This window comes from Ahaetulla prasina, chromosome 7 (genome assembly GCF_028640845.1).
Source record: "Ahaetulla prasina isolate Xishuangbanna chromosome 7, ASM2864084v1, whole genome shotgun sequence".
NCBI lineage: Eukaryota > Metazoa > Chordata > Lepidosauria > Squamata > Colubridae > Ahaetulla > Ahaetulla prasina.
The window spans coordinates 92,813,220-92,836,577 of record NC_080545.1 but is presented as its reverse complement, the minus strand read 5'-3'; the positions used below and the strand labels follow the sequence as shown (position 1 = coordinate 92,836,577).

The 23,358-nt window shown below is 43.5% G+C and overlaps 2 protein-coding genes across 3 annotated transcripts in view; one reads left to right on the top strand and one right to left on the bottom strand.

The window, feature by feature from the left end:
• KRAS (KRAS proto-oncogene, GTPase) overlaps nucleotides 1-13,772 on the top strand; it is a 46,864-nt gene extending 33,092 nt beyond the window's left edge. For both annotated transcript variants that reach the window (XM_058191109.1, XM_058191110.1), the window contains exon 5: nucleotides 6,226-13,772. In XM_058191109.1, coding sequence (XP_058047092.1) covers nucleotides 6,226-6,342 — 117 coding nt within the window. In that variant the 3' untranslated portion in view covers nucleotides 6,343-13,772. The remainder of the gene's footprint in view (nucleotides 1-6,225) is intronic.
• Nucleotides 13,773-17,292: 3,520 nt separating this feature from the next.
• On the bottom strand, nucleotides 17,293-20,161 carry ETFRF1 (electron transfer flavoprotein regulatory factor 1). Its single transcript, XM_058191111.1, has 3 exons — nucleotides 20,026-20,161; nucleotides 18,796-18,892; nucleotides 17,293-17,601 (listed from the first exon to the last, which is right to left on the bottom strand). Exons 2-3 carry the CDS (start codon nucleotides 18,838-18,840, stop codon nucleotides 17,392-17,394), a joined length of 255 nt encoding a protein of 84 aa, XP_058047094.1. The 5' UTR covers nucleotides 18,841-18,892; nucleotides 20,026-20,161; the 3' UTR covers nucleotides 17,293-17,391.
• Nucleotides 20,162-23,358: the final 3,197 nt, after the last annotated feature.

Sequence of the window (23,358 nt, the reverse complement as noted above, 5' to 3'; positions counted from 1 at the left end):
GGTTCGGAGAACAGGTAGCAGAAAATCCCTGCCCCCCTCCTCCCGCCCATGCCCACCCAATCGCCCGGTCACCCACTTGCCGCTTCTTTTTTAAAAAAATGTTTTTAAAAGATTAAAAAAGGGCTCTGATGATCACAGCTGAGCTGCCTGATTGCCAGAGCCTTTTTTTTTATTTTTACACTTTTAAAAGCATTTTTTGTACAACCTATTCGGCCGAATAAAAATGCTTTTAAATGCTTTTAAAAGTAAAAAAAAAAAAGATTGCACGCCACAGCTGATCACCCCCTCCGCGCGCTGTTCTACTTACCCCATGCCTCCTTTTGGTGTGCACACCTCACATTTGGTGCACATGCGCAGCCAGCAAACTGGTAGTAAACCGGTTCAGATATCACCACTGCTAGAGACCTCTCTCCCCTACTTTTCTCCAAAGCTTGATAGCCACTTGCTCTTGGCTCCTGGGCAAGACACTTGTTTTATCACCTACTTAAATGAAAACCGACTCTAAAGGAGTTGTGTCTTGCAACAACAGAGAGTGGAAGACGCTTTCTATACCTTGGTGCGGGAGATTCAGCAGCACCGATTGACAAAAGTCTGCACCGAAGAAAAGACTCCAGGGTGCATGAAAATAAAAAAATGCCTTTTAATGTAACCGGGTAAGTTTCATTTTTGTTTAAAGGGGGAAAAAAACAAAAATCTTAAGCATTCGACAGGAGAAAAAAAAATGTGATCAACCAGTAATGAATCAAATCCAACTTCCAACTTTTCTCTGATGATTCCTCTTAATTTCCGAATGATTGTAAGTAGCAGCTGATTGAATTCTGTCCTAGCTTTTGTTATGTGGAGCTTTTGGCTTTCTCCGATGGTGCCAGGCTGAGTCTTTCATTGCCTAGAAATACAAAGAAATACAAAATACAAATTGGAGACATAGAAAGTTAAAGGAAAAAAAAAATCAAGAAAAATTGCAGAAATACTTCCTCATTACTAAAATTAGAAAGAGTATGTAATAAAACAAAGAAATAAGAAAGATACGACTTCATTACCAATTACATAAAAACTCAAAATATCATTATGCCAGCCAGAAAATCCAACGCTGATAAAATTTTAGAAACAAGATTAATAACTATTGAACAAAACTTAGATAAAAGATTACTAGCTATTGAACAAAACCTAGAAAAAAGAATACAAGATATTGAACAAACCTTAGAAAAAAAAATTCTAACAGTTATTGAACAAAGTTTCACAAACTTGATAAAACAAATTTCAACACTAAAAAATGAAAACTCAAATGATCCAAATCTCCTCCCAACTCATCTATCATTACATAATACACAACCTACAACTCAACCTAGACAACAAATAAATACGACACAACCTAAGCAACAAATAACTACTAACCAACTAATCAGAGATGCCATGGAGAGAGGACAAAAAATAAATAAATAAAAATAAAAAATAATACTCCAAAAGGATTTGGGGATGTTAGGCATTGTAGTCTAACACAGGGTTCACCAACCTTTCGGACTTCAGGGACCACTAAATTCATAATTTTAAATCCCGTGGACCACTAATATGATCGACTTAATGACTGGCGGGCTGGGCGTGGCTACTGTAATTGGTCATGTGACTGGCTGGGCATGGCCAACTTGATGTCACTCACGTTGAGGGGCGCCTCGCTGGCCTCTACTCACCCTCCTTGCCTGCCTGCTAGGACTCCTTAATGCCCCAACAAGAAGCAGTTGTTGGAGCAAAGCAGCCACCAGGAGAAAAAGTTGGCAAAACAGCTCAGTTCAAATTGGATCTGACCGAGAAGGAGGTTCAGTAGAAGTACCTCACTGAGGACTAGGAGCATAGGCTTTCCAAGCAGAGGGAAGACCTGCGGGAGTGCAAGGCCAGGTACCAGCACCTGCAAGCTCAGCAGGCTGAGATGGTCAGCCAGTTCCAGGCCATGATGTAGTCCCACTGGAACGAGGCCCTCCGGCTCTTCGCCACTAGCGGCACTTCCCTCCAGCCTTCGCCCAGAGCCCCAAACAAGGAGGCTGAAGCAGACCCCATGTTGGAATTTCTGCCCCCCTCTGACCCACACAAAAAGACCCCAAAGGGGGAGACACTCTGCAGCAACATAAACATTCATTGCACCTATCTGTCCCAGGGGCCATAGTTTGAGGACCCCTGATTTAGGGCAATATAAAAAATGCAAATAATTTTTCTGCGGACCACCAAAATTTTCTTGCGGACCATCAGTGGTCCACGGACCCCCAGTTGGTGACCGCTAGTCTAACACACTTGAAGGAACTTAATGGGTGTACAATGATGTGCTGAACATAAGTTGAGGACTATTTCTTCCAGACACCCCTGCACTGTATTCTAAGTGACCGAAATAACAATTGTTGGGAAAATATAGATTTATCATTTGTTTTGATGTAGGCTTTCGTGGCCAGTATAGGGCAGTATTGGGCTTCAGATTCTAGTCGCCACAATCTAGAAAAAAGGTTTCCTGAACATTTCACCAGCAACTGTGGTTGCCATCTTCGGAGGCAAAGTGGGCCTGCTCTGCAGATCAGATTCTGTTTTATAATCGGGTGTTTTGACTTCTGATCGATCTTCAGCCAAGCGGCTTTCCAATTGGTGCGTGTTGGTGAGGGCTAATCCCTGATTGGGGTTCGATCCTGATTGGATTATCTTGGTGGTGTTGGTTCTTGATTGGTTCTTTGTTCATAGTTTTACGATTGGTCATTTTTGTAGAGCTGCTCATATAATTTCGATGTGTGTATATATGTAACTGTAGATAGAAATAGACAGAGACATAAATGTAAATATAAATATAAGCATCGTTTTAGTTATTGTCTATCCATTCCAGGATGAAGGCCTCTTCTGCATGTTTCCAATTTATACAGTCCTAAGCTTTCTTTTGCCAATTGGGCCTGCAATATCTACCTACCTACCTACCTACCTACCTACCTACCTACCTACCTATCTGTCTGTCTATCTTTCTATCTTTCTTTCTTTCTATCTATCTATCTATCTATCTATCTATCTATCTATCTATCTATCTATCTATCTATCTATCTCTCCTCCTCCTCCTCCTCCCTCCCTCCCTCTACCTACCTGTCTGTCTGTCTGTCTATATCTATCTATCTATCTATCTCCCTCCCTCCCTCCCTCCCTCTCTCTCTCATCCTATCTATCTACCTATCTATCTATCTCCCTCCCTCCCTCTCTCATCCTATCTATCTACTTACCTATCTATCTATCTCTCTCCCTCCCTCCCTCTCTCTCTCTCATCCTATCTATCTGTCTATATCTACCTACCTATCTATCTCCCTCCCTCCCTCTCTCTCTCATCCTATCTATCTATCTGTCTATCTACCTACCTATCTATCTACCTCCCTCTCTCTCATCCTATCTATCTATCTATCTATCTATCTATCTATCTATCTATCTATCTATCTATCTATCTATCTATCTATCTATCTATCTATCTATCTATCTACCTACCTACCTACCTACCTACCTACCTACCTACCTATCTATCTCCCTCCCTCCCTCTCTCTCTCATCCTATCTATCTATCTATCTGTCTATCTATCTACCTACCTATCTATCTCCCTCCCTCCCTCTCTCTCTTATCCTATCTATCTGTCTATCTATCTACCTCCCTCCCTCCCTCCCTCTCTCTCTCCTATCTATCTATCTATCTATCTATCTATCTATCTATCTATCTACCTCCTCTCTCTCATCCTATCTATCTATCTATCTATCTATCCTATCTATCTATCTATCTATCTATCTATCTATCTATCTATCTATCTATTTATCTATCTATCTATCTATCTACCAACCTACCTACCTACCTACCTATCTATCTATCTATCTCCCTCCCTCCCTCCCTCTCTCTCTCATCCTATCTATCTGTCTATCTATCTACCTACCTATCTACCTCCCTCCCTCCCTCTTTCTCTCTCCTATCTATCTATCTATCTATCTATCTATCTATCTATCTATCTATCTATCTATCTATCTACCAACCTACCTACCTACCTATCATCCCTCCCTCCCTCCCTCCCTCCCTCTCTCTCATCCTATCTATCTATCTATCTATCTATCTATCTATCTATCTATCTATCTATCTATCTATCTATCTATCTATCTATCTAATTGAAAAAACTGCAAGATAGAATAAAATTAAAATTACAAAAGAAGAAAGGGAGGAAAAAAAGAAAAAGCTAAAAGTGCAAAAAGAAAGTAGAAGAGATAAAAGGAAAGATATAAGGTGATTTCCAATCTTCTTTTCAGCCTTTCTAAAGTTACATCGTGACTACTCTTCTTTTTACTGTATAATCTATCCTGTCTAATAATCAAAACCATAAATCAATTTTTTTTTTAATTGCAAAAAGTCCATGCAAGATTTCCAGTCCCAAATCAATGTAGATAATTGCCTTTTCTCTAAGAAGCGGTTTCCAAATAGAAACAAAGCTGGATAAATTCCTTTCTTTAATTAAAATAGACAATTTTGCTATTTCTGCTCATTCCATTACTTCTTCCATTGTGGGTTTCAGTGTGTCTTTCAATGTTTGTCAATATAAGAGTCTCACTGCTGTATATTATCTGATTGAATAAAAGTTGGAACTATTGAGCAGTGGCTTATTCATTAAACCAGGGGTAGTCAACCTTTTTATACCTACTGCCCACTTTTGTATCTCTGTTAGTAGTAAAATTTTCTAACCACCCACCAGTTCCACAGTAATGCGCCGTGTATCATCGTCTGCAAATGCCTCTCGCGCATCGTGGATTGGGTTGGGGGGGAGCCGGCTACCAGCTCTGCTTGTCTGTTACAGCTGGGTGGTGTGGGGGAAGATGCACAAGCTATTCTGGGATGAGGCTCTTTCGTTTGCGGTCGCACTATAGTGCCATTTAGTTTCACTTATATAACGTGAACTAAATTTGTGCGCGGATGATACAAATAGTATATTTTCAGAAATTTAAATTGTCACGGGGAATTTTATGAAAACCTAATGAAAATGTTTTTAAATAATGCTATGAAAATTTTTTATAAAGTCAATTAAATTAAAAATCGGACAAAATCCCTACCGCCCACCATGAAAGCTGGAACACCCACTAGTGGGCGGTAGAGACCAGGTTGACTACCACTGCATTAAACGATGGGGTCCTTTGCTCCCAGGATCTCTATATCTTACACAAATATATAGTACTGGTTTTCCTCTCTTTTGGAAAGTAAAATAGCTAGGAAATGCATGCTAATAAACTCTACATTTGATCCTCCTGGGTTTTTGTTGCTGCTGTACCCATGTTTTCCCAAAAATAAGACCTTGTCTTTTTTTTTTTGGCCACCAAGAAAAGCACACCTTATTTTCAGGGGTGGGGGAGGGGAAAGATGTCATCCACTGACTTACCTCACTTGCACAGGTCGCCCCAGGTCTCATTTTCGGAGGCCTTCGGGAACTTCTTCTGCAGCCGGCTATGCTGGGAAGGCTTTCCTGAAAGCCTCTGCAGCTGATAACAGAGCTCCAGATTGATCTGGAGCTCTGTTATCAGCTGCAGAAGAAATGGGCCGGCAAGGCAGGTGTCGAGGCCCGGCTGCAACTGTCCAAAGGTAAGTAGTAGGGCAGCTACACCCCCTTCCCATCCCCACCCTAGCTTAATTTTTTCCCGTGCAAACTGGAGTGGGCGGGGGTCTTAATTAGGGCTTATTCTGGGGATAGGGCTTATATTGGGCGCACGTGTAAAAATCAGGCTAGGACTAGATCATATTTTCGGGGGAACATTGTACATAATTTTTGGGCTTACATCAGGAGTAAAATGTTTCCGGTTCGCTCCAGTTTGGGAGAACCGGTAGCGGCAGTGGCATGTGGTTCAGCGAACTGGTAGCGGTGACAGCGTGAGACTCCGCCCACTTGCCCAGACGTCATTACTTCCTGGTTTTAATCAGGAAGTAACCTGTTTTTGACCCTCTGCGCATGCAAATTTGCAGAGGGTCCAAAATCGGACATGACAATGGCGCGCATTTCTGAACCGGTAGGGAAGGTAAGTAGATTTTACCCCTGGTTTACATAGCCCCCTTAACTGGCTTATTGGCATGACCCATTTTCCGTGGGGTTTTGGGGTTTTTTTGGTTTTTGTTTACAATACATTGAATCATAAATTACCTGACGGGCTGAATTCATACCACATGCTAATCTACCCAAGTTTTTCCCTCTTCTCTCTACAGGGTGTGGATGATGCTTTTTACACATTAGTTCGGGAGATCCGGAAGCACAAAGAGAAGATGAGCAAAAACGGCAAAAAGAAGAAAAAGAAGTCCAAGACGAAATGTATAATCATGTAAAACAAATTCAAAATACTGTCAATCCTTTATCCGTCAAGGGTCCTTCGGTTAAACCCGACTCGTTTTTTTCTACCGTTCACACTAAATTATTAGAACAAAACATTTTTAACATCACTTTTTCCTTCCATCGCGTTGTTTCCTGAACCTGCCAACCGTAGTTCCCCCACGGCTTATTTTCCTCACGGTGGAACATCCCGGAAAGCTGGTTCTTCAACTTCTCCACGCTTGTGAAACACAAACCGACAGATCCTCCTGAAAGTTCTTCTTCCAAGTCTCTTGGCGCACGCAGAATCTTCTAATTGTCTTCTGGCTTGTTTTGTTTTGTTTTGCTTCCCACCCCCGCCCCCCGAAAGTTGAGACTTTTCCGCACTTTTGAGGACCAGCCTTAGAGCTACATGAGAGGTTGGAACGTCAACTGTGGTAGCAAATAAATATTGTTTTCCTTCTCTAGGGCTCAGTTTTATGCATGATGTTCCTTGCTCCAGGGGTAGGAAGGAGGAACTGATTTTCATCTCATCTGTGACAGCATTTTTACCATTCCAGGTAGACTATAATGTTCCACTGAAGTTTAGTGTCAGGGTTCCAATGGATACCCTAATTAAATCATGAGCCTCGCTCGTTCCCAAATGAAGCCATATCTGACTCCACGTAATTTATGACCCTATTTCCCCCCCTCCCCCCAGGGTGTGTCATCAATCACCCCCCAGAGTGTGTCATCAATCACATTCACCAACGGAGCGATTTCGCGGGTTGTAGAGATCACTCCCCTCCGGCCGCTGTGGGTAACCCTGGGAGACAGCCTTGAGAAAGATATGTCTGGAATGTGCTTTTGTTTTTGGCTGCCGTGCTGCTTCGTCGGTTTCCCATCCTCCTTGCGTATGGCAATTTGAGATGCTTTGCGAGTCGACATTTAGATCACCTCAATCCCATTTGGTGTGTCCCCCCCCCCACATCTTCTGAAATTGCGTCCCTGAAATGTGACAAGACTTTTCCAAAAGAAGAGAGTATTTGTAGCTCAGGGTCAAATTCTGGAGTCCTGGGTTCTCTCTTGAGCTTGGTTGTTTACTTGGAGACTTTTAATGACCCATCTAGGTTACATCATCAGTACTACCGGTAGAAGGGAATAGACTTTACTCTCATTTTAAATGCAATAGCTTGCCTTATTGGTATTGGTGAGGGGTGTTTTCTCCTTAATAGTTCTCTGATTAGACTTACTTCCTCCAACATTGACAGAACTAGCTACTAAATATAAACTTCTAACTTATGCTGTATATAAACAGAGAGTGAACCCCACTCCCTTCTAGCACTGATAGCATTACCTAGTCTGGGAACAAAATGTTTGCAAGTAAACAACTAAGCTCAGAGCACCAAGGACTCCACGGTCTTTCCACAAACAGAAGTAGAGTTTCCTACCAAAGGTAAGTGTAAAAGAGGCGTGTAAGTCAGAGGCAAGAATTAATCCATCTCAAACCCCAAACAACCACCTCCACAGGCATTGGCTAGAAGACACAATGACGACATGCACTATGCATCGTTGCATAATTAGCGCCTTGCGTGAAAGTGTCTTGAGGTTCATGATCTTACAACCCCATAGTCTCTACCAACTATAGGTAGTCCTCAATTTACAACTGTAATTGATCTTGGAATTACAGGTGCAAACCACCCCGGTCTTTAAGTGGGTTATAACATCGTGGTTATTAAGTGTACCCATTGTACCCAGTGAGTGGGGTTTTTTTGTTGTTGTTGTTTTGCCAGAAACGAAGTAAATGGTTTGCGGGGTTTTTTTTTAAAAAAGTAAATCTGGATTTCATGACTGCAGGACACAGCAAGTGGCCAGAGATGGAGGGTGACTCCCAAATGCCCAAAATGGGATTACGTGACCTCAGGGTGGGGGCCGGTTAGAACTTCAAATGCTTGTTAAATAATGAGAATATTTGTAGCTCAGGGTTGAATCATGGGAGTCCTTGGTGTTGTCTGAGATTAGTGGTTTTCATGGAGACATTTCATTACCCAACTAGGTAACATCATCAGTGCTAGAAGGGCTTGCTCTCCATTTATGTATGAGTGATTTTTCCTGTTGGTGTTGGGTGTTGTTTTCATCTTGGGAACAACTTTCCTCTTTCTCCCACCAACATAGAGAAATACACACACTCCTTTGTAGCACTGATGATGTTACCTAAGTTGGTAATGAAACGTCTGGAAGAAAACCATCAAGCCCAGAGAGCACCAAGACCCCACAACCAGTCTTAACTCAAGGACTAACTGTATCTGTTCCCTAAGACCACATATACTGTGAAAATCCCATCCCTACGACTCGCGTGCTGTTCCAACCACAACTCTTTCCAACCTTCTAAAATACAGGAAATTGGAAAAGTGCATCTCCTTCCATAGTCCAGTATCTACCAAGACTGTCGAATGGAAGGGCATAGGGTACCAGGAGAAAGAGCAATGTGATTTACGTTCACGCAAGGCACATAACCAGTGATGGGATTCAGCCGGTTTGGGTGAACCGGTGGTTAAATTGCTGGCTGGCTCCTCCCCACCCCTTCCAGGAGTCCCCACATGCCCCGTTTTGGCTCCCAGGAGGTTGCAGGGAGGCCTACTAGGTCCAAAATGGGGTGCCGGGGAGGTGCAGTGTGCACCCCCCCCCCTCGTGGCCCATTTTTGCTCTCAGGAGGCTGCAGGGAGGCCTACTAGGCCCAAAACGGGGCCGCTCCCCCCCCGCAGCCCATTTTGGCTCCCAGGGGGTACAGGATGCTGAGTGCTGCCTGTCACACCCTCTGGCCACGCCCACCCAGTGTTTGTGGCTGAATCTCTTGGGCCTATTTTGCCTCATCTGGGCACTGTAGTACAGGGGTCTCCAACCTTGGTCCCTTTAAGACTTGTGGACTTCAACTCCCAGAGTTCTCTGGGAGGACTCTGGGAGTTGAAGTCCACAAATCTTAAAGGGACCAAGATTGGAGACCCCTGCTTTAGTACACTGTGAACCACAAACTCTTGTGATGATCAAGGGATGAATGTGAATGTGTCCATGTGTTTGGGAGGACATTTTTGAAGTCTGGCATTTGTAAGATCATGGTAGTTTCCCCGGGCAAGGCCATCTAAATAAAATGGAGCAAAAACTTTGAGGTGTAAGTGTAAGGGTTTAAGCTAGGGGTGCGGGAACTATGGTCCTTTTATGACCTGTGGACTTCAAATCCCAGAATTCCTGAGCCCGCATGGGATGCTGGGATTTGAAGTCCACAGGTCATAAAAGGGCCATAGTTCCCCTACCCCTGGCTTAAACGCATTGTTTCTCAACCTTGGCAGCTTGAAGATGCCTGGACTTCAACTCCCAGAATTCCCCAGGAGGTTGCCAAGGTTGATGGTCCACAATCCCAGCATACAGGCTGTCTTCCACTTAACAACTTTTCATTCAGTGACCGTTTGAAATTACAACAGCCTTGAAAAAAGTTGACTTATAACAATTTTTCACATGACCGTTGCAGCATCCCCCATGGTCACATGATCAAAATTTGGACGTTTGGCAACGCGCATATATTTATGACCGTCGCCACGTCCCAGGGTCATGTAAATCACCTCCTGCGAAGCAAAGTCAATGGGGCAGCCGGATTCACTTAACAACCGCATTATTGTTTTAACGGCTGCAGCGATTCACTTAGCAACTGAGGCAAGAAAGGCGACACGGGGCAAAACTCAACAACTGCCTCGCTTAGTATCCCAAATTTTGGGCTCGATTATGGTCGTAAATCGAGGACTACCTGGAATTTAGGAGGAAATAAGCACAGAGCAGTTGGATCCCAGCTGAATGCAGCTTGCAGATATCCAGAGTTAGTTAAGGGAACCAAATACGATTTAGATATTTATAACAAGATTCATTTTTTTCAGTTGTGGGAAAGAGGAGGCTGCTAAGATAATACCAGGCAAGTTGAAACTCCCTATGAGGTTTCATGGATCAAAATGGATCCCGAATTTTCAGAGAAATGGGTTACTCAGTTATCTCTCAGTTTGGTCTGTCCTTTAAAAATCAAGTCTTCCTAAAAGGAACTGATCAGCCCCAAAGATTCTTGATTCTTGCCTCACAATCCACATGTTTTAGTCTCCAGTCCCCTGGTTACTCTTCTCTGCACTCTTTCTCGAGTCTCAACATCTTTTTTTTTAATAGTGTGATGACCAAAACTGGATGCAGCATTCTAGGTGTGGTCTTACTGGTGGAAACCCGTTTCATTTGCTCCATCTGTTTTTATTCCTGTTCACGTAATTTTGAACTTTGGACTGAGAACATTGCCAGTGGCTGAGTTTCAAAGCCAATGTAAGATTAATGGTTGGCTAATTTATCTATTAGTGGCTCAGGAGCTAGGACGTTGAGCTTGTCGATGGAAAGGTCGGCAGCTCAGCGGTTCGAATCCCTAGTGCTGCCATGTAACGGGATGAGCTCTCATTACTTGTCCCAACTTCTGCCAACCTAGCAGTTTCGAAAGCACGTAAAAATGCAAGTAGAAAAAATAGGGACCACCTTTGGTGGGAAGGTAACGGTGTTCCGTGCGCCTTTGGCGTTGAGTCATGCCGGTCACATGACCACGGAGACGTCTTTGGACAGTGCTGGCTCTTCGGCTTTGAAACAGAGATGAGCAGCGCCCCCTAGAGTTGGCAACGACTAGCACGTATGTGCAAGGGGAACCTTTACCTTTAATTTATCAATGTGCTCAAGGTGATCTATTTATATGGATGTCCTTTACCTGCTCCAAAGCACTTACTTCAGAATTGACTCTGAAGCGTTGCGCAGACCTATTGCTGATGATTTTTTGTATTGTTGTGGACAGGCGTTTTGGGAATCCCTCGTTCTATCACCTGTGCTGTGGGAATGAGGTCAGCCTAAAGCTATTTCAGATAAGGCGGGTGTGGCCTTCTACAGGAGCTGTGTGGAAATAACCTGGTTTTGAACCGGTTCTGGCAGGCAGATGTTTTGATTAGTCAGCCCTGCAAAGATGCACATACAGGTAAAATAAGAGTCCCACAGATCTGACTGCGTTCAGGTGTTGTATTCTTATTAGCCTGGCGACAAATTATTCTAGTTCATGCAACATCTTCCTGGTCTTAATGCAACCATAGAGATGAATTCTGGAAACTTTTGGTGCCATTTAAGCTGCTGTTTCTTAAAATATTGGAAGCGCAGGCAACCTTATTGGTTAAATGCATGTGAAGTCACTGTAACAAAAAATTTGTTTTCCAGGTAGCTGATGTGAACGCCTTATGCTTTATTTTAACCCCACCTTAAAACTACTCTATGTAATAATAATAACAACAACAGAGTTGGAAGGGATCTTGGAGGCCTTCTAGTCCAACCCCCTGCCCAGGCAGAAAACCCTACACCATCTCAGACAGATGGTTATCCAAGATTTTCTTAAAAATTTCCAGTGTTGGAGCATTGACAATTTCTGCAGGCAAGTCGTTCCACTTATTAATTGTTCTAACTGTCAGGAAATTTCTCCTTAGTTCTAAGTTGCTTCTCTCCTTGATCAGTTTCCACCCATTGCTTCTTGTTCTACCCTCAGGTGCTTTGGAGAATAGCTTGACTCCTTCTTCTTTGTGGCAGCCCCTGAGATATTGGAACACTGCTATCATGTCTCCCCTAGTCCTTCTTTTTATTAAACTAGACATACCCAGTTCCTGCAACCGTTCTTCATATGTTTTAGCCTCCAGTCCCCTAATCATCTTTGTTGCTCTTCTCTGCACTCTTTCTAGAGTCTCAGCATCTTTTTTATGTTTAATGCGGGAAATTTAACACACACTCCCACTTAAAAGTATCCCTGAATTAAACAGATTCTGAATCCTTTCTATTTTGGCCCTTATTCTCAATGGAGCACCAAATCTGTGTGTCAGGTTTGCATTAGCAGGAGACCCAGTATCCAAATGCAGTTTGTACTTTAAACTGTGCCTAGTTTTAACTCTATTGTTGCACACAATTTTGAAATGGTGGTTACGACGACTTACAAGGCATTCTTTCTCAATGGGTGAAAATATGCAGGAAAACTCACTGAGTGGTGAGTTTACTATTTCCAAAGCCGGTGTGGAAAAATGCAAGCTATGCAGCAAACTTTGGCAGATTCATTTCTGCTGTTTTACATTTGCATCTGTAGCATCTGTAGCACAGGTACAGTTAGTCCTTGACTTAACAACCATTCGTTTAGTGAACATTCAAAGTTACTGGAGAAAAGCGGCATGACCAGTTTTCATACTTATGACTACGGTAACATCCCCATGGTCATGTGATCAAAACTGGGATGCTTGGCAACTGGTTCATATTTATGACCATTGGAGTGCCCGGGTGTCATGTGATCATCTTTTGTGACTTGACCAGCAAATCGATGGGGAAGCCAGATTCACTTAACAACCATCTTACTCACTTCAACAACTGCCGTGATTCACTTAGCAACTGTGGCAAGAAAGGTCGTAAAAAAATGCAAAATTCACTTCACTGTCTCGCTTAGCAACAGAAATGTTGGGCTCAGTTGTTAGTCGAGGACTAACTGGACAGCAATACTAACTTAGAGGGAGCTGTAATAATTTACAGAAAGGGTTTAGCGCAGGGGTCTGCAAACTTGGCTCTTTTAAGACTTGTGGACTTCAGCTCCCAGAGTTCCTCAGCCAGCAAAGCTGTCATAATTAACAGCTTTGCTGGCTGAGGAACTCTGGGAGTTGAAGTCCACAAGTCTTAAAAAGAGCCAAGTTTGCAGACCCGTGGTTTAGTGCAATGTTTCCCAATTTTAGCCACATTAAAATGCGTCAACTTCAACTCCCAGTATTCCCCAGCCAGTGTAGCTACCTGAGGAATTCTGGGAGTTGAAGTCCACATATGGATTTGTTGGAGCAATATAGGTTTACTGGAAGGAATGTATATCTGGAGATAAATTTCTAAATCTAATGCGGTAGCAAGTTTCACGTTGATTTCATTCTAAAAGACAATATTGCTTTCAGTCTTTGCTAAGCCTCTCCTAAACCTGCTTAACCTTAATAATTCCATTCTATTGTTGTGATTTCCTTTTGCAGACTAAATCTGTGTTTCACCTGCCCCTCCTGATCTCAAATGCCAAATTTCTTACTAGGACTATTTCTGAAAGCGGCAGTGTGTTTACCTAGTATATATTTTAACTATTTTTGTATAGTATATAAACTAAAACAGGTGTTTTGTACATTGTGCTTTTTTCTGTTGTTGTTTGGAGGCAGGACAATTGAACGATGTTAAGGGTTTTTTGCCTTAGTTTTATTTTGGCCACCTGACCTCAGGATGTTGCTCCCTGGCGTTTGAAGGACAACCACCGTTCACTTTGCAAAAGATCTACTAGCTGCACGTGCTGTGAAAATGCTATGAAAACTACACATCAACAACAATATTGCTGTCACTGTACTTAATAAAAAGGAAAAGAGTTTGTGCGTCATTCTCCATTTCTGTCCTCGGAAGCAAAATCTCCAGAGTTGCTGAGATGGCTAAACTTTGATCAGAGAGAAAACAATATAGATTTATTGATGACTTGTAAACCCTTTTAGACACCTTTTGCATGAAACTGAAAAAAATGTTAATGATTTCTGATTAGATAGACCACATTTCTATCTAAATCTTTTCTTTTATGTACACAGAGAATATGTGCACCAAGACAAATTCCTTGTGTGTCCAATCACACTTGGCCAATAAAAAATTCTATTCTATTCTATTCTATTCTATTCTATTCTATTCTATTCTATTCTATTCTATTCTATTCTATTCTATTCTATTCTATTATATTCTATTATATTCTATTCTATTATATTCTAAATTTTGACATGAAGGATGAGCTATTAGAAAAAGGTTCAAGTTCCAAATTAGGCTGGATAGGACAGAAGATCCTGAGGGGGGGGGAATGTAAAATTTTCCCCCTATGGAGCTCTATGGACAGCTAGGCTCATGAAATTATTGACACTTATATCCAAATTCTATTTCCTGCTTACATGATCAGGGTGGAGTCTGCGCAGAAGACCCTGGACTTCTCAGTGCCAGCGGTGGGATTTAGCCGGTTCAGACCGGTTCAGACAAACCGGTTATGATTTTGCGCAGGTTGGAGAACTGGCAAAATCAACCACCGGCTGGACCTGCTCACCCTGCTCTGCCTGCCCCACCCTATATATTATCTTTCCTTCACCACGCAGTCCAGCTAATCTCCATGCCTCTATGCCTCACCCGCTCTGCTCACCAAAGGTAAGCATGCCACCCGCTCGCCATTCGCCTCGGGTTGGGGTCCAGGGACACGCCATTCCCCAGCTCTGGCCTTGCCCTGGAGCCTCCGTCCACTTACCGCCCACCTCGGCCAGGTTGGGGAATGCATCATTCCCTGGCTCCAGCCTTGCCCCAAGCCTCTGCCTGTGGGCCGTCCCCCCCCCCCTCGGCCTCAAACTACTGGTCAGTTCTTCTTAGCTGGCTGCAGTGGAGATCTTGCAGCTGTCCCTTGCCGAGGCTTGGTCGCTCGTGGAGACGCTCCATGTGGTCAGCTGCTTTTCTCTGCCGCTGCTCTTGCTGGGAGCGAGAGTCTTGTGCAATTTAACAGCTGTGAGCCGCCGCTTTCCTCTAAGTCCCATCTGGAAAGTGCACAGCATAGAGAAGCAGCAGCCATGTTTCTCTGTGCCACAGCGCTTTCCGGATGAAGGGGAAAGTGGCAGCTCACAGCTGCTAAATTGCACAAGAGACTCTCTCTCTCTCCCAGCAAGAGCAGCAGCGGAGAGAAGCAGCCGCTGCCCCGGAAAGCAGAGTGTCGTGTCCCACCCCCACTCTGACGAACAAGTCAAGGAAGTCCGTAATAAACTTGGCAACGAAGCCTCTGCAGCTTGCCAAGTGCCTTCAAGGTTTATCAGGGCAGGCAGGAGTCCAAGTTGTGACTTCAGCAATAGGGTCCGATATCAGCAAACTAGATAAGACTTTGTTTGACTCAAGGTTGTAATGCCAAAAGCAGGTCCTTTATATAGACTGTGGGGTGTGGCTCCATGACTCAGCATTTATCCAGGCCTGCCCCACCCTTCCTTCTGCTGGCGTCGCCTCTCAGATCTCCGGAAGTGAGGGTCCACCCACACTGAATTGTCTTCAGCTGGATCTGCTGTCAGCGTCTGGGAAAGGGAGGGGTCAGAGGGAGTAGGCCCGGGTAATTCCGCCACCTGGCTGGCTTCCACCTCTGAAGGCTGAGTCAAAGGAACACACGCTATATGAGTGAGGTTTATTGGGCTTCTCCTTTTACTCCTTGAATCCTCTCCGGGCATGGGGCCAGGGCCGGGGGCTGGAGTCATGACAGGCCGTTCATCTTCATTATCAGACTCGGAGTCTGATAAAAGGCCCGGTTGGAGATGGGAGGGGCCCGGCTGAGGAGAGGAGGGAGGACGAGCCACAACACAGAGATGGAGCGGAGCAGGCCCCAAAAGACTGCTCAGTTGACCCTCGCCGCATGGCGGAAGTCGCGCATGCGTGGAAGCCGTATGCACATGCACACACACTCACATTTTCGGTGAACCCGTGGCTAAATGGGTTGAATCCCACCACTGAATCTGAATGACAAAAACTGGAAAAGGTGAGGATGGAATTAAAGAGACTGCAATACCAGCAAATGTTATTTATGTAGTCCAGGGTTTTTCCAAGTTTGACAACTTTTTAAAGATGTGTGGACTTCCAACTTCCAGAATTCTAGCTGGCTGGGGAATCTTGAGAGTTGAAGTCCAGACATCTTAAAAAGTTATCAGAAGTTGAGAAGCACTACATTAAAATCTCCTCTCCTGCAAATTGATCCACCCCCCACCCCCTGCAATTCTGGGAGTTGAAGTCCACACAAGTTGCAAAGTGTTTGAATAACTGTTGATGTAGGTGAAACATTTCATTAGCTTCAGGTGTAGAAAATAAAAAGTGAAAGTGAAAAGAAACCAGGTTACTGTTAAATATTAAGATAAAATTATGATAACCAAGCAAGTTTAATTATCTTACAGCTGATGGTGAAGAAGTGGGTAGATGATTTGGGGTTAATTTTGGGATGTGCGTATTAATAATTGTTAATAGGTGACAGAGTCCTGAATTGCTTTGGTGATGGGTCAGATGAGGTATTCAGAGTTCAATAAACCTTTATGGACCCTGCTAGCAACTCTTTAAATATACCAGTGGTTGGATAACACAAATTGGACAATATCACTGATGAATTCCTAAAGGATTCTAATTATGAGGGTATTGAAAACAAAACCGTAAGGCTGGATTGGGCTATGACTGTTGTCCAGCATTCTGTAGACCAGGGGTGTCAAACTTGCGTTGTCAGGTGACGTAATGCGACTTCCCCCCCTTCACTAAAATGGCGGTGGGCATGGCCAGTGCGTGACGCATCTGGCCCGCGGGCCGTGAATTTGACATCCCTGCTGTAGACCAATCAGAAATTTACAAGAAGTTCACATCAGATGGTGATGGCCTTCATCCAGGAGTGAAATCCAGCAGGTTCTGACAGGTTCTGGAGAACCGGTAGCGGAAATTTTGAGTACTTCGGAGAACTGGCAAATACCGCCTCTGGCTGGCCCAAGAGTGGGGTGGGAATGGAGATTTTGCAATATCCTTCCCCCAGGAGAGGGGAGGGAATGGAGAGTTTGCAGTATCCTTCCCCTGCCATGCCCACCAAGCCACACCCACAGAACCGGTAGTAAAAAAAATGTGCATTTCACCACTGCCTTCATCCAATTACACCCAAAAGCTGGCGTGGAAGATACAATGTCTGTGATGCTGGGAGAATTAGCTTCCGTGAAAGCTATTCGTTCTCCAGTCTTAAATCTAGTTTTAAATCGATACTTTTAATAATTTTAAATATATCTCAATTAATAGCCATCATCCCACCCCCGATGGCAGCAGATGCTTCTCTGGCTTTGCTTTCAACCCCCGATTTCTGCAGAGCGAACAAACGAATACATCATTCAACGGATTTTATTATTACCATTACAGGCCAATCACCCACCATTTAACCACTGGGCTACACACGCCTTGCAGACTTTACAACTTGTTGGTGCTCAACTGTCCTCGTAGTATCGTTGTTTCAGAGCTCGGTATTTTCGGAGGAAGTACAAGGCTTCCAATTCTTTGATGACGAATTTGCCTCTGGCGATCAGTTTTTTAATTTCTTCTGGATCCTTCACTTCCTTGTTCTTCAGGAAGGCTGCCTTGAGTCGGGTCCGAAAATAGTCGGCCCCTTTGGGGTACTCCTTTCCCAGATACAAAAGCTTCAAAACACAAGAAAAGGTTTTTTGCTTTAATTCGGACATTAATACAATTGAGCGTGTCCAGAAATATTTTACAAGAAGAGTTCTCCACTCACAACAAAATACCTTATGCCACCAGACTTGAAATCCTGGGTTTAGAAAACTTAGAACTCCGCCGCCTTCGACAGGACCTGAGTTTAACTCATAAAATCATCTGCTACAATGTCCTTCCTGTCGAAGACTACTTCAGCTTCAACCACAACAATACACGAACACCCAATAGATTTAAACTTAATGTGAACCGCTCCAATCTTGATTGTAGAAAATATGACTTCAGTAACAGAGTTGTTAATGACTGGAATGCACTACCTGACTCCATGGTCTCTTCCCAAAATCCCCAAAGCTTTAACCAAAGTGAAAATATTTGCAGAAAATATTTGCAGATCCCTCGCATCCTGGACATAAACTGTTTCAACTCCTACCCTCAAAACGACGCTATAGAGCACTGCACACCAGAACAACTAGACACAAAAACAGTTTTTTTCCCGAAGGCCATCACTCTGCTAAACAAATAATTCCATCAACGCTGTCAAACGATTTACTGAATCTGCACTACTGTTAATCGTCTCATAGTTCCCATCACCAATCTCTTTCCACTTATGACTGTATGACTATAACTTGTTGCTGGCAATCCTTATGATTTATATTGATATATTGACCATCAATTGTGTTGTAAATGTTGTACCTTGATGAACGTATCTTTTCTTTTATGTACACTGAGAGCATATGCACCAAGACAAATTCCTTGTGTGTCCAATCACACTTGGCCAATAAAAAATTCTATTCTATTCTATTCAAAGACTATCTACTGTTGACCTCACCCCATTCCTAAGAGGTCTGTAAGGGGCGTGCATAAGAGCACCAGCGTGCCTACCATTCCTGTCCTAATGTTCCCTTTTGATTGTATCCAATTCGTATGGTTATTTCATGCTTATACTTATATATACTGTTGTGTTTGACAAATAAATAAAATAAAAATAAAATAAATAAAACAAATTCATAGAAATTCTTATTTAGGTCCAGTTTCCTCTGCCTGTCCTAACCAGGTGTCCTTCAAATGAATGGACATAAACTCCCATCTGGTTGGGGATTGCAGGTCCAACATTTTCGGAGATCACCCACTGGGAGAAGGCGGAGTCACTCCTGAGAACTTACGTTTTTGTACAGATTCAGTACTTCGTATCTGAGCGGGTTGGCCATGTTGTCAGTTGAGACATATATCCGTTTTATTCATGAGGCCTGGCATGTTTACCTGAAGAACAATCAGTTTAAAAATGAGGTGCATAATGAAATCCGAACAGCTCATTTTATTACAGACAGTCCTAGACTTGTGACTAGCCATTGAGCCCCAAAATTTCCATCACTAAGCAGGTCCTGGTTTACGACTTTTCTTGCCTCGGTTGTTAAGTGAACCACGGCTGTTATCCTTAACATCCCCTAGATCAGGGGTCTCCAACCTTGGCAACTTTAAGCCTGGAGGACTTCAACTCCCAGAATACCCCAGCCAGCAAAGCTGGCTAGGGAATTCTGGGAGTTGAAGTCCACCAGGCTTAAAGTTGCCAAGGTTGGGGATCCCTGCCCTAGATCTTCTCGGAGCAGGCAATGAGAGACCCAGCCTCTCAGGGCACAATCAGAAGTAACCAAAAGTTCCACACAGCAAAAGTTAAAACAGCATTCAGTCAGCTGCTACTTACAATCATTCTGAAATTAAGAGGAATCATCAGAGAAAAGTTGGAAGTTAGATTTGATTCATACTGGTTGATCACATTTTTTTTTCTCCCGTTGAATGCTTAGGATATTCCCCCCCCCACACACACACACTTCAACAAATATGAAAGATCCACATATATAAAAAGGATCCTCTTAGGCAAGCATGCAGGAATTTGCAGAGAAAAACAACCAAAGAAGGAAAAATAATTGTCTGAAAAGTCATAAAAAGTTACAGGAAAAAGTTATTGGTTACGACCTGCCCTAACCAGGGTGCAGGAGTGGTGAAGAGGCTGGACTGAGAGCAGTCAAACCCAGGTTGGAGTCCCTCCACAACCACAGAAGTTCCCCCTGGAGGACTTTGACACCCATTCCTAAAATTCCCCAACCAACCTCGCAGGGTTGTTGTAGGGAAAAAGGAGTGCTCTGCATCCTGTCAAGCTCCTGCATACATACACCACTGAATCCAGCTAATTTCTAATCAAGTTTTAATCAGAGATTTCCTATTCAGCAGTCAGGCTGGCTTGTGGATGATGGGAACTGTAGTACTCCAACATATCCAATGGGTCGAAGGCTACAGCTGCCTTCAATAAACCGAGTCCCCGGAGTCTGGGAGGCTCCCAACCCGGTGAGAACGTAATTCACAATTTCACTAAAGTTTACGCTCAGATTCACTACCTGCAAAAGTCCATAAATTCCCAACTTGCCCAGCTGTTTGCAGATCCTAGGCAGGGCGTTTGGCGGCTACTGCGCCTGCGCATGAGTTCGAAGGCCGGAACCAGACGACTCTACAAACGTCGTAAATGGCATTGCCTAAGATTCGCAAGCAAGGGATAGATAGAGATACGAAAGAGAAGAGGAGTCCCTTTTAATCTAATGCAGCGGGTCTGCAAACTTGGCTCTTTTAAGACTTGTGGACTTCAACTCCCAGAGTTCCTCAGCCAGCAAAGCTGTCATAATTAACAGCTTTGCTGGCTGAGGGACTCTGGGAGTTGAAGTCCACAAGTCTTAAAAGAGCCAAGTTTGCAGACCCCTGACCTAATGGAATTTTTAATCGCTTCGCGATCAACAAAAATTGGCGGCTCCGTTCACACAATAGGCTAAACCTGGTTACTTTTAAAGGGTGCTGGTTTCCCCCCACCACGATTCCAATTAGCCTGTCACATGTAAAAATATATTAAATATATAATATATAATATACCACCCATCTTTTATGTACACTGAGAGCATATGCACCAAGACAAATTCCTTGTGTGTCCAATAAGAATTCTATTCTATTCTATTCTATTCTATTCTATTCTATTCTATTCTATTCTATTCTATTCCATATTTTCTATTCTATTCTATTCTATTCTATTCTATTCTATTCTATTCTATTCTATTCTTGTTTGCAAAGTCCTAGATCAGTGATTCTCAATCTCAGCAACTTTTAAGATGTTTGGACTTCAACTCCCAGAATTCCCCAGCCACTTTTGCTTTGCTTTTTGCTGGCTGAGGAACTTTGGGAGTTGAAGTCCACAGGTTTTTAAAGTTGCCAAGGTTGGAGACTCCTGCTATAGATTGAGAACATGGGTTAATTTTATTGCATGTCTGCATTTGGGCGTAAATTCTTTCCTCTTGAGTCTTATTCTAGGACAGGGGTCTCCAATCCTGGCAACTTTAAGACTTGTGGAATTCTGGGAGTTGAAGTCCACAAGTCTTGAAGTTGTCAAGGTTGGAGACCCCTGTTCTAGGAAAAGGACCACTTGGCCTACTTTGCAAGGTTGTGGTTCTCGTTTCTCCAAATGACAATAGCAAAAAACCCTTCCGCGATATGAACGTTTTAATATTGGTCATTGTATTTTTCTCTGGGATCCCAACAGGCGTGTGGCAGCCGATTTTTCTAGGAAAATCACACTTTCTCCATCTCTTCTGCACACACACAAAATGCAACAACTTTTCTCCTGACTTGGCGAGAGAAGCAGGGATAATTTTCCTGTTTTTTCCTCCCCCCCCCCCACTTCTACGTTTTTACCACTCCGACGAAAAACCTCTGCAGAATCTTTAATCACAATCACAGTTGGTTGGCCTTAATCAAATTAGGATCTAATTACCAATAGAAGAATGCAATAAACATATTGCAAATACCCGCAGAGTCGCTGCGAAACCCGGACGAAATAGCAATTTCCAAATAACCGAAATCTTTGCAGGGACAGGCGCCCTAGCAAATTTTCCTTGCAAGAAAAATCTTAATGCGCCTGCGCAGATTTACTTTATAACCCCCAACGATGGGACTTAATTCATGCATGAAAATCATAGGGGAAAAACAAAATGAAAACTGCCAGCCCGTTATCACTTCCGAATTCGAGTCAACGTACGTATTGGCAAAACTTCCATCATTGGCACGGAGTTCCCCCCAAAAACCCAAACCGATCCTTTCTCCTTTTTCTTTCCGAAGCGCCACGCATCCCGATTGTCCTCTTTCTGTATATTAGACGCGTAAATCTAATCTAGCCCCGCAAAGTTTTACTATTGACCTCACCCCATTCCTAAGGGGTCTGTAAGGGGCGTGCATAAGAGCACCAGCGTGCCTACCGTTCCTGTCCTAATGTTCCCTTTGATTGTATCCAATTCGTATGGTTATTTCATGCTTATACTTATACATACTGTTGTGTTTGACAAAATAAATAAATAAAAATAAAAAATAAAAGTTCACTTGGGAACCTGAAGTGTCGTTCTACACTTAGACTTCCTATTCCTCTTGGGTGAATTCATTTCCCCTTTGGCAGGAGCGTCAAGGGGCGGGGACTCTCGGAGCGCGGCGTGGAGGGGCGGGACTGGTTGCCGCAGAAACGGAGGGGCGGGGCCGTCAACAACTTTTCAGCTTGGTTGTTGGGGGGTGCAGCTGAAAAATGGTGAGTGACGCCCTTTCCCCAAACCCGAGGTAGTCCTTATTTGCATATCCTTATGCATATGCAAATCACCCCCCGCATCTCGTTTGCGAACGCTTTGCAAAGAGATGAAAACACGCAAGTGGGTCAATGTGTTGTGTGAACGCAGCCATTCACTGCAGTTGGTGGATCTGGCACCTACCTGCATGTCTTTTTTTTAAAAAAAAATCAAAAACCCAAATTTTTTTTTTTCATCTACCCCTTTTCCTTAAAAAATGTTTTATTTCCACTTGGAGATGCTAAAGTGGAAGTGAGAAATGGTGTCTTTGGGTCATCAAACCCCAATAAAGTTTCATATCCTGTTAAATCTGCAGTGGCTTTACGGAGCAGGTGGATATTCTACAGGTGATGCCCTCCCTTGGTCTTCCACGTTTATCTCACCGGTGGAATATCTACCTGGGCTCTTTTTCCTTGGCCGCCAGTGAGTTCTGCCTTCATAATGCAAAGGGTCCTCGACTTATAATCATAATTGGGACCAGAATTTCTGTTGCTAAGCAAGGAGGTCGTTAAGTGAGTCACACCCCATTTTACAACCTTTTTGCCTGGGATTACAATAGCAATAGCCCTTGGGCTTAAATACTGCTTTGCAGTGCTTCACGGCCCTCTCTAAGCGGTTTACAGAGTCAGTTTATGGCCCCCAATAATCTGGGTCCTCATTTTACGCACCTTGGAAGGATGGAAGGCTGAGTCAACCTTGAGCCTGGTGAGATTCGAACTGCCAAATTGTAGGCAGTCAGCAGAAGTAGCCTGCGGTACTGCACTCTAACCACTGCGCCACCACGGCTCATCATACATTGCAGCGGTCATTAAGTGGGTCGCCGACCACAGGACGGCGCCTGATTTTACAATCGTTTGGGTTTTTTTTGTAGCAGTCATGAAATGAACCCATTTTATTCAATCGGTGGGGTGTTTGTTTTTTGCCAAAAACTGGATATAAATGCCAGGATCAGGCAAAAAAAAAACAAACCCGCTGAAAACCACAGACATATGACTGTGGGAGCATATGACCGTTGGATCTCCAGAACCGAGTCATAGATAGATCTGGGGAGGTTCGTGGTAATTTCCAACAATTGCTGGTTGT